This window comes from Trichoplusia ni, chromosome 4 (assembly GCF_003590095.1).
Source record: "Trichoplusia ni isolate ovarian cell line Hi5 chromosome 4, tn1, whole genome shotgun sequence".
NCBI classification, from domain to species: domain Eukaryota; kingdom Metazoa; phylum Arthropoda; class Insecta; order Lepidoptera; family Noctuidae; genus Trichoplusia; species Trichoplusia ni.
The window spans coordinates 7,204,314-7,220,468 of NC_039481.1; the positions used below are offsets into that span (position 1 = coordinate 7,204,314).

General features: G+C 37.8%; 3 protein-coding genes across 3 annotated transcripts; all 3 read left to right on the top strand.

Annotated features, from left to right (window-relative positions):
• Positions 1-1,036: 1,036 nt before the first annotated feature.
• LOC113492808 (esterase FE4-like) lies at positions 1,037-3,514 on the top strand. The gene is made up of 3 exons (XM_026870486.1): positions 1,037-1,237; positions 1,532-2,820; positions 3,089-3,514. The coding sequence occupies exons 1-3, from the start codon at positions 1,037-1,039 to the stop codon at positions 3,297-3,299; spliced, it is 1,701 nt and encodes a 566-aa protein (XP_026726287.1). The 3' UTR covers positions 3,300-3,514.
• A 4,615-nt stretch (positions 3,515-8,129) lies between these two features.
• LOC113492812 (juvenile hormone esterase-like) lies at positions 8,130-10,740 on the top strand. The gene is made up of 3 exons (XM_026870489.1): positions 8,130-8,718; positions 8,941-10,214; positions 10,291-10,740. The coding sequence occupies exons 1-3, from the start codon at positions 8,518-8,520 to the stop codon at positions 10,499-10,501; spliced, it is 1,686 nt and encodes a 561-aa protein (XP_026726290.1). The 5' UTR covers positions 8,130-8,517; the 3' UTR covers positions 10,502-10,740.
• A 2,402-nt stretch (positions 10,741-13,142) lies between these two features.
• On the top strand, positions 13,143-15,101 carry LOC113492813 (carboxylesterase 1C-like). The gene is made up of 2 exons (XM_026870490.1): positions 13,143-14,427; positions 14,776-15,101. Exons 1-2 carry the CDS (start codon positions 13,502-13,504, stop codon positions 14,981-14,983), a joined length of 1,134 nt encoding a protein of 377 aa, XP_026726291.1. The 5' UTR covers positions 13,143-13,501; the 3' UTR covers positions 14,984-15,101.
• The last annotated feature ends 1,054 nt before the right edge of the window (positions 15,102-16,155 follow it).

Below are 16,155 nucleotides of genomic sequence, written 5' to 3' on the forward strand. Positions count from 1 at the left end.
TCTCTCTCCATGGGAATTACGCATGACCAACGCTTTTTCAAACCTTGAGATAGGAGCATACATCCGCAGTGCAGCTTGTGGCGAGCTGTTTATGAGTAGCGACACAACGGAACCTAAATGCCCCAGGGGGTCACTCTTTACGGGGACTCCCAGCTCTTGCTTGCCTTAACTGACTGGCTAGAGAGGGGTCGCTAGAGCTATATGCTCGGGGGTGGAATTGTCTAATGGCGTAATAACGAGGAAACCCGCTCCGGGCCTGTGACCCGCGATAGTGAAATCGGTGTCGCACCTCTCTTCACCCCTAGCCACTCGCACTGGCGTTGCCCACCTGCTGTCAAGCGTGACGGTATCATAGGGGGCCCATCTAGTGAGTGGCGAGTCACCGCCTGCCAATTTATTTACATCACCATGTGTAGAGAGGCAGGTGCCATAGTTTGCCGGATAATCTAAGGAACTGGTCCACGTAACAATGTCTCATATATATAATAGTCAAATTGATTTTACACACATACTTGCAATAGTTCTGCATCTACTTTGGATTCTTCATGTCTGTTCTCCCATAGAGCAGAGGTGAATGATCCCTAGTAGATGCCCCATCACTTTGTAGATTAAAGTTCTCATGAAGGCCTCTGCACGTTGGACCGTTGGACAAAGAACATGTCCAGCCATTTTTTATTTAAACGGCTGTTCTTTTGGTTATTCTTTAGCTTTTCATTGACACCCAAGAGTTAAATTTTCCAAATATGAAACAGGCTTGGGAAAATGATGAGGATAATCATACAATACGGCGATCCAACGTTTGTGCACCATTCAGATTTATCAGCTATTTCAGAAGTGATGAACAAGTTCATACGTGTTAGCATGTGCTTCGGATGGCATAGACATTTTGTAGCAAGTCAAAAGATTCATATTCGCTACAGACAGCAAAATGATAAAAAATCGGCATTGATAATTTTAATACACAATATTATCTTCAAACTTCGCTCTATAAAAATAAATTATCTACACTTAATTGTTTTATTTCAAAACAGTCGTTATGAAGTTGTGGACGTGTGTGTTGCTGCTGTGCGCGGCGGCTGTGAGTGTCACATGTGAGCAGCCGCTGAGTGACGAGGACTGGCTGGAGCTGGACACCCCGCAGGGACCGGTGCGCGGCCGCAAGGATCCCAAAACGGACCTATACGTCTTCTATAACATCCCATACGCAACAGCTCCAGTAAAAGAAAATAAATTCAAGGTATTTATGTAATAATAATACTCGCCTAAGAAATACTATGAATGTATTACTGCTGGCCTCAATCCTCTCATATAGGAGGAGAGTTTTGAGAATTGATCGCTAGCACACTGCGGTTTTGCAATTTTTGATTTCACATTCATAGTTGCATTTATGATAGAAACTGCACTGCGTGCCTTCAAACCCATACATACTCTAAAAAGCATGTTTAAGCCAACAAAAAATGGCAAACATTTATTTCGGCGTACTGGTTTAGTTTTACCTGGGCATATTCCTTATAATATTCTTTTTTTGCAGGCACCCCTTCCTGCACCAGTATGGACAAAACCATTCGATGCAATCAACAAGCATGTCATCTGTCCGCAGGTGACAATTCCTTTTGGGGCATTACCGGATAATCTGCTGACGCAAGAAAATTGCCTTATCGCTAACGTATACGTGCCTGACACACGAAAGAAAAATCTTACGGTGATTGTTTACGTCCATGGAGGAGCATATATAATGGGCTATGGAGAGCTAATGAAATTTTCAAACCTTATTAACAGCAGAAAAGATATAATATTGGTTACTTTTAACTATCGTCTTGGCATCCACGGTTTCTTGTGTCTTGGCACTGAAGACGCTCCTGGAAATGCCGGGATGAAAGATCAGGTTGCTTTACTTCGCTGGGTGCGAGACAATATCGCAAGTTACGGCGGAAACCCGAACGATGTTGCTCTTGTAGGCGCCAGTGCAGGTTCCTCGTCTGTGGATCTCTTGATGCTGTCAAAATCAGCGCAGGGGTTGTTCCACAGAGTAGTCCCCGAGAGCGGAGGTAATCTTGCGGCGTTTTCAATTCAAAGAGACCCAGTAAATGTTGCCAAGTCTCACGCTCAAAAGTTAAACTTTACAAACGTTGATGACATTTATGCTTTAGAAGATTTCTACAAGACAGCATCATGGGAACTATTAACCTCGGACTCATTTTTTGACCGACTCGACTCAACCTTTGTCTTCTCACCTTGCTTGGAACGTGAGACAGGGGAGGAAGCATTCCTCACTGAATCTCCTTTAAGTATTTTACAGAAGGGGTCGTATAAGAAGTTACCCGTGCTGTATGGTTTTGCCCAAATGGAAGGGCTACTACGCGTACACGTTTACTACGAAGATTGGAAACATAAGATGAATAAAAAGTTTTCCGATTTCCTACCTGCTGACTTGACCTTTAAGTCTGAGGAAGAAAGGGAAGAAGTAGCAGAGAAGATTAAAAAATTCTTTTTTGGAAGCAAACCGGTTGGTGATGACAACATTTTGAGTTACATTGATTATTTTTCGGACATCATATTTGCTTACCCCATGCTTTGGGCTGTCAAGCTACATGTAGAGGCTGGAAACAATGAAATATATTTGTATGAATATTCTTTTGTTGACGAAAACACTCCGCTAATTCCACATACTAACATAAGGGGCGCAGATCACTGTGCACAATCGATGGCTATAATGGATGGTGCTAACATAACACATGTGGATGAAAACCTTGCAACCCCAGAATATAGGAGTATGAAGAAAACTATGAGACAAATTTGGTACAACTTCATTAAAACTGGGTGAGCATATTTAGAACTTATCGCAAATCTTGACTTGCTGTAGCTCGTTGTACCCAATCCAGTGCTATTGGGCTAAACTTACGTATGACGAGAATACGATAACTTTAATGTCGCTAAGCATGATTATGAGAAATTGAGCTTTGTAACATAATATACTGTAATCATGTAAAAATGTGTAATAAAATTTTGATCTGAAATTAATAGGAAAGGATCAGCTGCAGGTTAATTTATTTAAATAAATGCATAAATTATTAATTTTGTTCTGTAGCAAACCCGTGCCTGAAGGGTCGTCACTGCCCGCGTGGCCGGCGGCAGGCGCGGACAGGGCGCCGTATATGTCTCTGGGACAGAAGGTAGAACTACGAAACGAGCCGTTGCTGGAGACACGCACACGATTCTGGGAGGACATCTACCAGAAGTACCACCTGGAGCCTATACCTCCACCAGCACCCGAACCACGAAAGCATCAAGAACTATAGAGTTAATCTTTTAGTCATATATTAAGGCTTGTAAAAATATGTATGACACCATTTAAATACATATATTGTGAATATGCAATTGAGAAGAATAAGGAACTAACTTATATTTAACTCTGTGTTGTATATAAATAAACACTACAGGCAAATACGACTACTGAAAATACCCTCGTTAAGATTTTGTTGGTATTATGGTTTGAATAAAGTATTTGTTTCAATTTCTGTTTATTTTTGTTGCAATTAATAAGAATTGCTTTAAAGAAGAAGAAGAATAAGAAATTTTATTTGCTAGAAACATGATCAAAATCAAAATCAAAAAGTTTTTATTTCAAATAGGCCGTATCTCAGGCACTTTAAAAACGGTTTATTACTGACTCTAGTTGCACGGTTCCAAAGTGTCATTCTTATGGAGAAGAACCGGCAAGAAACTCCATAAGTTACTCAAGGTTTGTTGTTACAAAGATGGTACAGTAGGTAGTGTTTCACATGTCTCGCCGTTTAACCGGCATGCAAAAATTTTATATGACCATTATAATAAGGTATGTGGGGTTATAATTTAAATTATGTTTACTATGTTATCAAAATCTCAGAGCATATTTGACAAACTAAAAAAAATAAACATATATAATTAATTTCAATTTTACACCAATATTTTTACAAATAACTATCTATATTTATTTTATTACATGATATGAATTCAGCTACAGAATAAAAACATTTGTCAATGAGCCATTTTTTGAATTTAATTTTAAAATTTGTTAGTGTCATTTCTCGGAAATGTCTGTGAATTTTATTATAAATCTGAATTGCCATGCAACTGCAATTTTTTTTGAATAGAGTTGTGGATTTACCTGGGACGACCAATCTGGTGGGATCCCTTGAAGAATATTTTTTATTTAGACTCGCTTTCTCAAAAAGATAGCAATGTTTTTAAACAAAGACTGCGATTTCATAAATGTATAGACCAACAACAGTCTGGACTTTTAGTCTTTTAAATAATGGCCTGCAGGAGTCTAGTGGCCCCACCCCACATATTGCTCGTATCCATTTTTTCTGAGAAATCAAAACCCGATTTAAATCCGTCGAATTTCCCCATAAAAAAATACCATAATTTAGAACGGATCCTACATATCCATAGTATGCCAATAAAGCCGTTTTGTCACTTGCTAATTTTCTTATTTCCCTAAGGGCGTAGATCTGTTTACTCGTGTACACACATTTTTAATTTGGGCTTTCCAGTTACAATGTTTGTCTAATAATATACCCAAAAATTTAGTTTCATTTACTTCTTCTATATCTTGCCCACAGTGATATATTTTTAAGTTCTGATGTTTACTATTGTAGTTTCTGAATTGTATAAATTTAGTTTTATGTATGTTTACGCTAAGGTTATTTTCAGCAAGCCATTTTGTTATATTTTCTACTGTATTTTCTACTGTATTTTCTAGTATTATTTTATAGTTATCAATGTCGTCTGCAAATAACGTACATTTGTGTTTAGTTGCTTTTGGAATGTCATTTATGTAAATCAAGAATAGGAGCGGTCCCAATACACTCCCCTGGGGAACTCCAAATCTGTTGAATTCGTAGTTCGATCTATATGAGGTACAGCTTAAGTTACTATCAATGCGAGTAATCTCAACACATTGTTTCCGGTTACTTAAGTAGCTTGAAGCAGCGCAGCCAAGTTACGTCAGAAAAACGAGTAGCTTTCGAGAGAGATTAGAATTAGACAAGCCATTCAATGCTACAACTAACCTTATTACACACGTCATGGTTCCACATTTCTCCCAAAAATCTTGCTGTGCATTGTACAAAACAATTACAAAGTGTACGAAATTCGCTATCAATTCAGCCTATCGCTATGCTGGACATGGACCTCTCTCAAGTTGGAGTTGCACCAAAACACCCGTGCTCCGTCTTCTGCAACCAGTCGGAGCCAGCTACTTTTAAATTCCCCACGCTGAATTATATACTAATAGTAATACTAATTCACGATTTAATAACGTCTTCCTTTATGATTATGCGGTGTTCTGTAACCAAGATCTCATCCTGCATTCTATCAAATTTTAACGTTTTAGAGTAGTAATCTTATTTTTAATATTTACATGGAGGCGTCCAAGCTTCGAATTTGGTTTGTTTTTACACTGCCTTCGTACAGAAAGTTTTTACATTCCAATTTTCTTTTTTTATTTCGTCATTATTTTTAAAATCTGTAATTTTTCTTTACTGGCCTTAAAAGCAGCGACGATATTTTTTTCATATTCCCCGTTGTAATTATTATGAAACAAATGCTCTAGTCATGCGTCAAACTTAAAGATGAATCAATTAATTGAAATCGGATTAGATCGAAAGGATAATGATAGTATCAATCATTCGGGAAGCAAACAAGTAATTTTGTGGATCCATCGTGACTTGTAATTGCATGAAGATACTAGGTATGATAAAATAAAAGTAGGTAATAAGTGTGTTAAATATTCTACTGATAAAGTAGTCAATGATAATGAGAGGTAAGATAGAATGTTTATAGACTTTTGAAACTTAGGTAACTGATTAATAACATATCATTATCGCGTTGAATTCGGCAGCCAGAGTGTGGCGGACATGTGTACTGTCCTATGTGACATCTTCCTCTCGTAGGGTTACAATTTATTTTAAGTTTTATAATCGACTTATTCATCGAATCATCGATTTGCTACACATGGGACTGTAAAGCACAAAGTCTTATATTTTAAACTTTAGATGTTTGGATTTCCTCAAGTAGGCTTAGTCTCGTATTTTTAAACAATTTACAAAACCTTAAAGTTGGGATTCTTGGGGTGTTTCAAAAAGAAAATTAAGGAGAAAGTATAAATAAAAACAAAAATGACCTCGAGAAACGTTTGTTCCTGGCCTGGGTTCAAGGAATCTGACCACACATGAACCTTCCGTGAGAACTAATATAGCCTTCCCGAATGGCCACAGAGCTTAATCACTTATTAACACACACATACACTTATATCGTGTTGGCCCAATCCCAATATTTCTTTTCAGCCTTTATCATGCCCCGAAAACCGATTAAGGTAATTAGACAAAGATAGTGCTAAAGTAGTTTGACCTGGCGATTCAAAGAATTATAGCCAATCATCATGATCCACGGAAACTACGGAAATTACATAATTTAATAGCATTGTTATCAGCATATATCGTATTATCAGAATAAGTATCCGGATAAGATAGCACTGTTGTGTCTGTAAGTGATTTAGCACTATACACTGCGGCTGCGACAAAATAATTTAAAATGTCACCATGAATATAGATTTTGATTTTCAATTATTTTCCTCAAATCGATTAGTACATTGTAGACGTCCTCAGAATAAAGTGATGAATTTCATATTTTAGGATTAATTCATATTCTTCAAGTAGGATGCAACGTAAACCTCTTCACCAATTTTCAGGTAGCTTTGACTACTGGCATTGTTTTTGCACTATTCTGCTGGCAATTTACTGGTTCGGTGATAAAGTTTAACCATTAAATCGCTGGTGAAAATAGATTTGCGCTCTTCACAGTCTCAAGAAATCAGTGTCGCAGTCGTATTACAAATTACAACTGTCTAAATAAAAATCATTCCGATCATCCCTTGTGCCAAATTATTCCAATACTTAGTATGATTACAATTATGTGCGAAAATGATTGTCCTGCAATACGTCTTTATAGCTTTACCCTGTAACTCCACATAGCAACAACATGAAAATCTTCATAATCGTTCCAAAAATACTGATTCACGACGACTGTCAAAAATACACATATTTCAGTAGTCAAAACAGTGTGAATTATCTTATCCGCCGTGTGTGATAAATTTAGGCTTAAGAAATTATGATAAGAATGTTATTGAATACAATGTGATATGATTATATTGCCATGCGATATACGATACACATGACAAAAGATACGTAAATCACAACAATCACCGTGATTAACAAAAACTCAATCCTAGGCACGAATAATCACTTGCAATTTTTCAGATCTGTTTTTTAATGGCAAAAGTATTGTTCCTAAGCAAATACTTTTGTACATAAACGACAGTATGACATTTATTAGATTACTTGCTGTGGTCCGCCGTTTCCCGGTTATTTTATCCAACAAATCACTATCGAAGTTGGGATTATTTATTATGCTGGTTAAGTATTTTTAAATTGTCTAATTTTTCGCTCACTTTTTCATTTTCTTTCTTTCACAGGAATCTTCTCTTGACAATGACAAATATAACCAAAAAAAAAATAGCGAAATCGGTCCAGCACGTGATGTCGTGATGTCGTGACCAAGGGAAATAGGAATTCATTTTTATATAAATAGATCTAGATGCCATATCACGATGTACTCGTAGATGCGACAACCGTACGTACTGGGAGTTACTGGCAAGATAAGTTGCTTGTTACGCCAAAGATCGATCATCATCGAGACCATCCATCGAGCCATAGGTAGTTCACTGTCCCGAGGACAAGGATCCTTTAGGCGTAGGAGTATACTAAACACCATGCCACTGCGGCTTGAGAACCGACAGGTGGCAGAACATTGAGGGGCGAGGGGGGGGGAGCGTAGTAAATCTGTGGTTGGTAGAAGGGTCTAACCAGCAATCCTTCTGGTAGGCTCACCAGTAAGCCGGTACCGGACGGATTGTTCTGTTCTTTTTTTTTTAAAGAAACGACTCCCGCTGGAAGGAAATAAATCCGTGTGTCGCGGGGGGTTGTACAAACATACAAATCACAAGCACCACAAAGACCCACCACAAGACCCAGACTCAGAACAAGCATTTGCGGATCACACAAATGCTTGTCCTTCGCTGGGTGGTGTGGTGACCTCAGCCAATCCGCTATCCGTGCAGTTGCGACACGAGCTGCGATCATTTTCCTCTCTCTAACACCAAGCTTTCTGCCACACCATGATTCGGATTCACGCCCTGTTTATGTAACCACTTTATTACTAAAAATATATGAAAAAATTTTCAACATTAGCATTGCACCATACAGACCGTGCATGGTGAAAAATAAAAAGTATTGAAACCCAATTAATTTCAAAGCGAGATCAGATTAAAAGGAGATAAGCACACAGAAATCAGTCGACAGTGATAAGAAACTAATTTCAGAAAGAATGTTGACTATTCATCATCAACAAACGTATAAAAACAGTTCTCTGATATTCTAAGCTCATTTCACAAATAATTAATTGACCACTATAGCCATGAAGCTGATGTTCGTGCTGCTGCTGTGCGCGGCGGCTGTGTGCATCACATGTGAGCAGCCGCCGAGTGACGAGGACTGGCTGGAGCTGCACACCCCGCAGGGACCGGTGCGCGGCCGCAGGGATCCCAATGCAGATCACCTATATGCCTTCCATAACATACCATATGCAACAGCTCCAGTTGGAAAAGATAAATACAAGGTAATTTAATTTCTAATTAAATTTAGTAAAACGAAGTAGAGCTAGTTACACTGCTTATTCCTTAAGAACAGAAATATATACAGGGCTCAATTATTTCTTTAAAATAAAATACAGTACCACCAGTAGATTCCCAACCCACTTCTCAAGTATCATACACCGTAGCAATTATGAAGATTTGCATTCGTTAATAACTTTTAGTTATTAATTTTAAATTATTTTCAGCCACCTCTTCCAGCACCAGTTTGGGAAAAACCGTATGATGCCATCAACAAAAACATCATATGTCCACAATACACACTTCAATTATACAATTTGAAACCTAAAAATAGTGTAGAGCAAGAAGATTGTCTGATAGCCAATGTGTACGTACCTGACACTAGAAAGACAAATATCTCAGTTCTTGTGTACGTGCACGGAGGTGGCTTCTTTGGAGGTTATGGAGACTTCTTGACACCGAAAAGATTATTGAAAAGTAAAGACATTGTTTTGGTCACTTTCAACTACCGCTTGGGTGTCCACGGTTTCCTCTGCCTCGGCACTGAAAATGTACCTGGTAATGCAGGTATGAAAGATCAGATAGCCTTACTTCGTTGGGTGCAGAAGAATATTGCAAGTTATGGTGGCAACCCCAATGATGTCACCATAGCAGGCTATAGTGCGGGATCTATGTCAGTAGATTTGTTGATGCTGTCGAAATCAGCTGAGGGATTGTTTCACAAAGTTATTCCTGAAAGCGGAGGAAATCTTGCCACTTACACGATCCAGAGAGATCCTTTGGAAGTTGCACAGTATCAAGCTAAACTACTCAACTTTACCAACATCGACGACATTCACGCTTTAGAAGAGTTTTACAGAACTACTCCTCTAGAACAATTGTATTATACGGACATTTTATCAACAAGGTTTTATTCCTCAGCACTTTTTTCACCATGTGTAGAGCGTGAAACGGAAGATGAAGCTTTTCTCACAGAGTCACCGCTGAGCATTCTACAAAGGGGCAGCTTCAAGAAACTACCGGTGTTATATGGTTTTGCCGCAATGGAAGGTAGAGGGCGCTTAGCATTTTTCGAAATGTTAAAACCCAAAATGAATCAAAATTTTTCAGACTTTTTACCGAATGACTTAAAAATTGATTCCGAAAAAGAAAGAAGAGAAGTATCAGATAAGGTCAAGACATTCTATTTTGGAGACAAACCGGTCGGCGAAGACAACAAATTAGGCTTCGTTAATTTTTTCACAGATGTCACGTTTTCTCATGCAATGCTATGGTCTGTAAAACTGTACGCAGAGGCTGGGCACAAAAGTGTATATCTGTACGAGTATTCCTTTGTCGATGAAAATGCCCCTCTAGTCCCTCCTATCACCATTCGAGGTGCAGATCACTGTGATCAAACATTCGCTGTTGTGGACTCCCTAGATGAAGACCTTGCTAGCGTTGAAGTTAAGAACATGAAGAAGACTATACGTCAAATATGGCACAACTTTATCAAAACCGGGTAAGTTAATAAGACATTTACAACGCATTATTTTCAACTCTGTACCTGATGATAACTCTTGTTTTCTTTTCTATAGTAAGCCGGTGCCGGAAGGGTCATCGCTGCCCGCGTGGCCGGCGGCAGGCGCGGCCAGGGCGCCGTACATGTCTTTGGGACAGGAGTTGGAGTTGCGGCACGAGCCACTGCTGGAGACACGCACACTCTTCTGGGATGACATCTACCAGAAGTACTACCTACAGCCTATACCTCCACCAGAACGTATACCTAATTCTCGTATTGAGTTATAGAAGAAAATGATTGGTATTCTGAAATGTTTTGAACTTGTTTAAACACCACTTGACCGCTTCGACGCTAAACATTATATAATAGAAAAAAGTGATAGGTATTAAAATATTAGCATATGGCTTTATACGTTACCTTAAGTAGTTTTATTTATTTATCACCAAAAAAAACTGGACTTTAAAGATCTAATGTTACAAATTACCGATTTCAGTCATATAAGTCGAATAAATATACTAATAGTCAATAATGTATTTTTTTTCTACCTGTGGCCTAGTCACTCTAGATCTCTTTAATCATGACAGAGAATAAATGTCTTATACAATTTCAAAAATAGGCATGTGTACAGTATTACATTGACTGAATATACGAATGGTGCATACTGCATAACTGTTCAGCAATTAGCAACAAAAGCTACGATCCGCAGTCCTCGTGTATACCAAAAGTATTGATAGCTGCTAGAACAATGAATTCCCAAATATATCAAAAACTGATTTTATCTTAGATAATTCAGAGATTAAATACTTAGTTGTGTGCTAAAATTTGTGTTCGTCTCCAAACAACCGCGCGTCTATTCACTAAATATTGACAATGTAAAACAGACTTTTCAAATTCTCAGTTCTGTATTCGTATATACGTACGTGCCTGGATGCGATTTCATAGTAGGCAAGACGTAAATACAGGAAAACATAAGCAAATGTTCATAATTATTGTTATTCAATATCCTAATAATTTGAAGATTTACAAACAGTCTGAAAATATTGTGTTACATAGCAATGGCATATTAGAAAAGTATTGCCAAGTAGGTACCTATATGTGTATAGAATTTTATGGAATTTTGCTAAGTTTCCTAATAAAAGGTCACAGTTTTTTTGAAAACTATAAACTAAAAACTTAGACACGAAATTAAATATTAAAACAGGAAATTATTTTAATAATTTTACATTTTAAAAAGGTTAATCGATTATAATTATGAATTTGTTTTTATACATAAAAAAATAAGTGTTAAATTTGATCAGAAACAATGAACTATTAATGACAAATTTATGTTAAAGTTTTAATATTGAGAGATGTAAAATTGATTAAATCGGCGAACGCGATTAAAAACTTTGATATGAAAATACCTCTTCGATCAACATGTTTGTTAACGACGAGCTATTAGGGTCTAAACAGACGGACAATCCAACTGTAAATTTGCAGTTCGGATGCAGTTTGAATGCAGTTGACACGACTGCAATAGAACTGCAAACCTACCGTGCGGTCCAATTGCAGTCGGCGTGCAGTCGTGTGACGGTTGCTGTAACGGTTAATGCAAACTTGCAGTTGGATTGCAGTTGAAATGCGGTCCGTCTGTTTAGACCCTTAAGACATTGGATAAAACCAAAGTATTGTCACAAGAAGTTGAAGGGAAATGGAATATGTCAGCCAATTAAATGAAATGTGAATATTATTATGTTTAAAGGTTTTCATAAACTCCTAAATTTATTCAAAATAAATCTGCTACACATCGAAAAAAAATATTATATGGCTAGTCAAATCACATTTATAAAGTTATAGTTGCTGCTACCTAGATGTTTAAAGGTCAAATATTATTTTAAAATTGATTTAAGACTATCTTCATGCAGCCATTATCGATTCGAGTCGAGGAGATACCTCTAACAGAATATTTAGCAAACGTGGAAGCGAGAGGACCCTATACATGGCGTTGAGTGCTATTTCTCTCTCACAACCGCAACAATTTTGCTTTAAGTTGTAGTGGAAGGCTTTGACCTATAAAAGGAATTTTGAATTTTTACAATTCCAAATATAATTCAGATTCAAATCCAGCTATAGTTAGATAAGTCGTGTTTACAGTGCAAAATAGACTTAAATGTGTTAGCTCTTGCGAGGCAGCGAAAATAGAGCTCATGTCGTATTAGCTTCTGTTTAAACAAATAAGTGAGTTCGTGATTTATTTGCTTATACTCTGTCCACTCTTAGTTGATCTTTTTAATGGATGTTATAAAAGTAACAAATACTTAAAGGGCGATTCTGTTTTTTTTTAATGCGTGATCTTGTTCGAAAAGTCCGTGAATCTCGTTGTAAACATACTAATGTACGTAAATTACTGTTGACAGACATTTCTTATAAAATTAGAAAAAACACTGCGATATATTATCAATCAGTTTTTTTTTTATAACCAAACACCACAGTTATGGAGCTATCGCCGTATTTGTTGCTGCTGTGCGCGGCGGCTGTGTGCGTCACATGTGAGCAGTCGAGTGACGAGGACTGGCTGGAGCTGGACACCCCGCAGGGAGCGGTGCGCGGCCGCAGGGATCCCGATGCAGATCACCTATTCGTTTTTCATAGCATACCGTACGCCACCACTCCCGTCGGCGAAAACAAATTCAGGGTAATCTAAACTTAATTATTCTTATAATAACAGCCCAATACTAAAAACCTTAGATCAAGAAACATGTGATAAAAATTAAATACATGTATGCTATGCGAAAACACCCGCTTAAAATAGTCGTCAAATCATGACTGCTTTAATTATGTTTGTGTGCCAGACATTATCAAAAACATACTACATACTTATACATACATTACATACATTATTACTACATACATACTTAAGCGATGCTTGCTTTAAATAAGTCATTATAAGTTTGTCATTACCATTTCAGCCTCCTCTCCCGGCGCCTGTTTGGAGCAAACCATTTAATGCCACCAACAAACAGATCAATTGTCCACAAACGACCATTGACTTAGACGTAATACCTAAAAACTTCGTGGCACAAGAAGATTGCCTGGTTGCTAATGTGTACGTGCCCGACACAAGGAAGAAGAATCTCTCAGTTCTTGTATACGTGCACGGAGGCGGTTTTATAGTGGGCTACGGAGACTTAACAACACACAAACATTTCTTAAAAACGAAAGATATCATTCTAGTCTCCTTCAACTACCGCCTTGGTGCGCATGGCTTCCTCTGTCTCGGCACTGATAACGTACCAGGTAATGCCGGTATGAAGGACCAGGTTGCCTTGCTTCGGTGGGTACAAAAGAATATTGCAAGCTACGGCGGGAACCCTGATGACGTCACTATTGCTGGCTACAGTGCAGGGTCTGCATCAGTAGATCTCTTAATGCTCTCTAAATCTGCAGAAGGATTGTTCCACCGAGTTATACCTGAGAGTGGAGCAAATCTTGCGGCATTTACAATCCAGAGAGATCCTTTGGGAATTGCAAAAGAATATGCCAAAAGTTTGAACTTTACGAACGTAGATGACATTCACGAATTGGAAAAGTTTTACAGGACAGCCTCTTTAGAGCTTTTAACTTCTGTAGAGATCTCTAATAAATCTGACTCCACTTTCCTTTTCTCGCCATGTTTAGAGCGTGAAACGGAACAGGACGCATTCTTGACAGAATCACCTTTAAGTATATTGAAAAATGGTAGTTACAAGAAATTGCCCGTGTTGTACGGTTTTGCTAATATGGAAGGGTTGATGCGCATCCAATCATTTGAAGACTGGAAACATAAAATGAATGAAAAATTCTCTGATTTCTTACCAGCTGATTTGACGTTCAGGTCTGACAAGGAAAAAGAAGAAGTAGCAGATAAAATAAAGAAATTCTACTTTGGCAGTCAGCCTATTGGTGACGAAAACGTTCTTAGATTCGTTGACTTTTTTTCAGATGTATACTTTACAACTTCTATACTTTGGACTGTAAAGCTGCAAGTAGAGGCTGGAAATAATCAAACATATTTGTATTATTATTCTTTTGTGGATGAGAACACTCCTGTAGTACCTCACACCGACGTTAGGGGTGCAGACCACTGTGCTCAAACAGATGCTGTTGGTGACAGAGATGAAAATATTGCAAGCGCTAGTTTTCACATTATGAAAAAGACCGTTAGAAAAATTTGGCACAATTTTATTAAAACCGGGTAAGAAATTCGAGTTAATTTGGCAATTATATCTACATTAGTTATAATATAAAATTCTGCCCACTATGTACAAGACCTTAACTCACCATCACCTCGCCTCACCGTGGGCTGGCGATTCTAGAATCCCATATTTGGTTCATGCCTGTTATAATTTTAAATAGTCACTTTGGTAAATGGTTCTTGACTACCTTTTTGGTTTGTGGAACCGTGAAACCTCAAAGCCTTGGCGAATACGCATGACATGAGTGATTTGATGTTTCGAAATGTAAATAATTGTTGGGGAGCTGACGCTAGAGTCATGACATACTAAGAGAATATAGGTGCAGTAAAACATATTTTGTCTTGCAGCAAGCCTGTACCGGAAGGGTCGGCACTAACAGCGTGGCCGGCGGCCGGCGCGGACAGGGCGCCGTACATGTCCCTGGGACAGAAGGTGGAGTTGCGACACGAGCCCCTGCTGGAGAAACGCTTCCGCTTCTGGGAGGACATCTACCAGAGGTATTACCTGGAGCCTATTCCTCCACCTGCACCAGTGCTCAATCAAGCTGTGTATTAAAAAGGATACACATGAAAATTTAATGTACCTACATTATGTGTGTATTTTTCTATATGTTGTGTAGTGTAATAACTGCACTAATAAATAAATATACTCATTGAGTAATTTTATAAATTTATGAACGATTTTTTTTTTATATTTTCGAAAATTAAGTATCGATATTTGGAGCAAAAAAACAAAAATATAGGTATAATACGACTTCTTATTGAGAAAAACAAATAAACACGTACTTTGACACGTCGGACTAAAATAATTTTAGTACATTTTAGAAACTTACCTTTTTGCTTCACCCGATCCTTAATGTTTAACCCTCGGTATCGGAGGGTTAAGCTGGGGGTTGATTTGATTAAAGCACCTGGTCGTGGTTACCAAAATACTTTAATCCGAATATTACATAAAATGAGACCAAAAAAAAAATCCTCGACTCCCTTATAGTATACACGGAAAATTTTAACACCGCCATTCAGAAAAGCGGTCTCAAAGCACAGTGACATCTTGTGGAAAATGGTGGAACAAACTGAACCTTACTTTTGATATTTTGACACATTTGCGGTTAAACACTTAACATAGTCTTATGTAATTAAAAGAGGTCATATAATAATCTGTAAGTACAGTTAAAAACGTTAAGTTTCTATCTATTTATAATCATTGATCGTATTGTAATTGAATCAGTATGACACGTGCATAATCAATTTCTTAAATATCTTCATGAATACCTATGTATTTGGCTAAGCCTAGCCAATGTGCGCAGGTACTGTACGTACGTATACCAATAGTTCATTAATAAGGGTTTAATTACTCTGTACTATCTAATCTATATCTATACTTTATACTAATACTAGCTGTTGCCCGCGACTTCGTTCCCGTGGGTAGAAGAAGATGTAAGTTATGATTTATACCAGTCCTGTATTTTCTCACATTTTCCATTGTATCTTCGCTCCTATTAGTCGCAGCGTGATGGTTTATAGCCTAAAGCCTTCCTCGATTAATTGTCTACTCAACACAAAAATATTTTTTCAGTTCGGACCAGTAGTTTCTGAGATTAGCGCGTTCAAACAAACAATCAAATAAACTCTTCAGCTTTATATCTATACTCTATACTAATATATAAACCTGAGAAAATATTTTCGTGTTGAATAGACCATTCATCGAGGAAGGCTTTAGGCTATAAA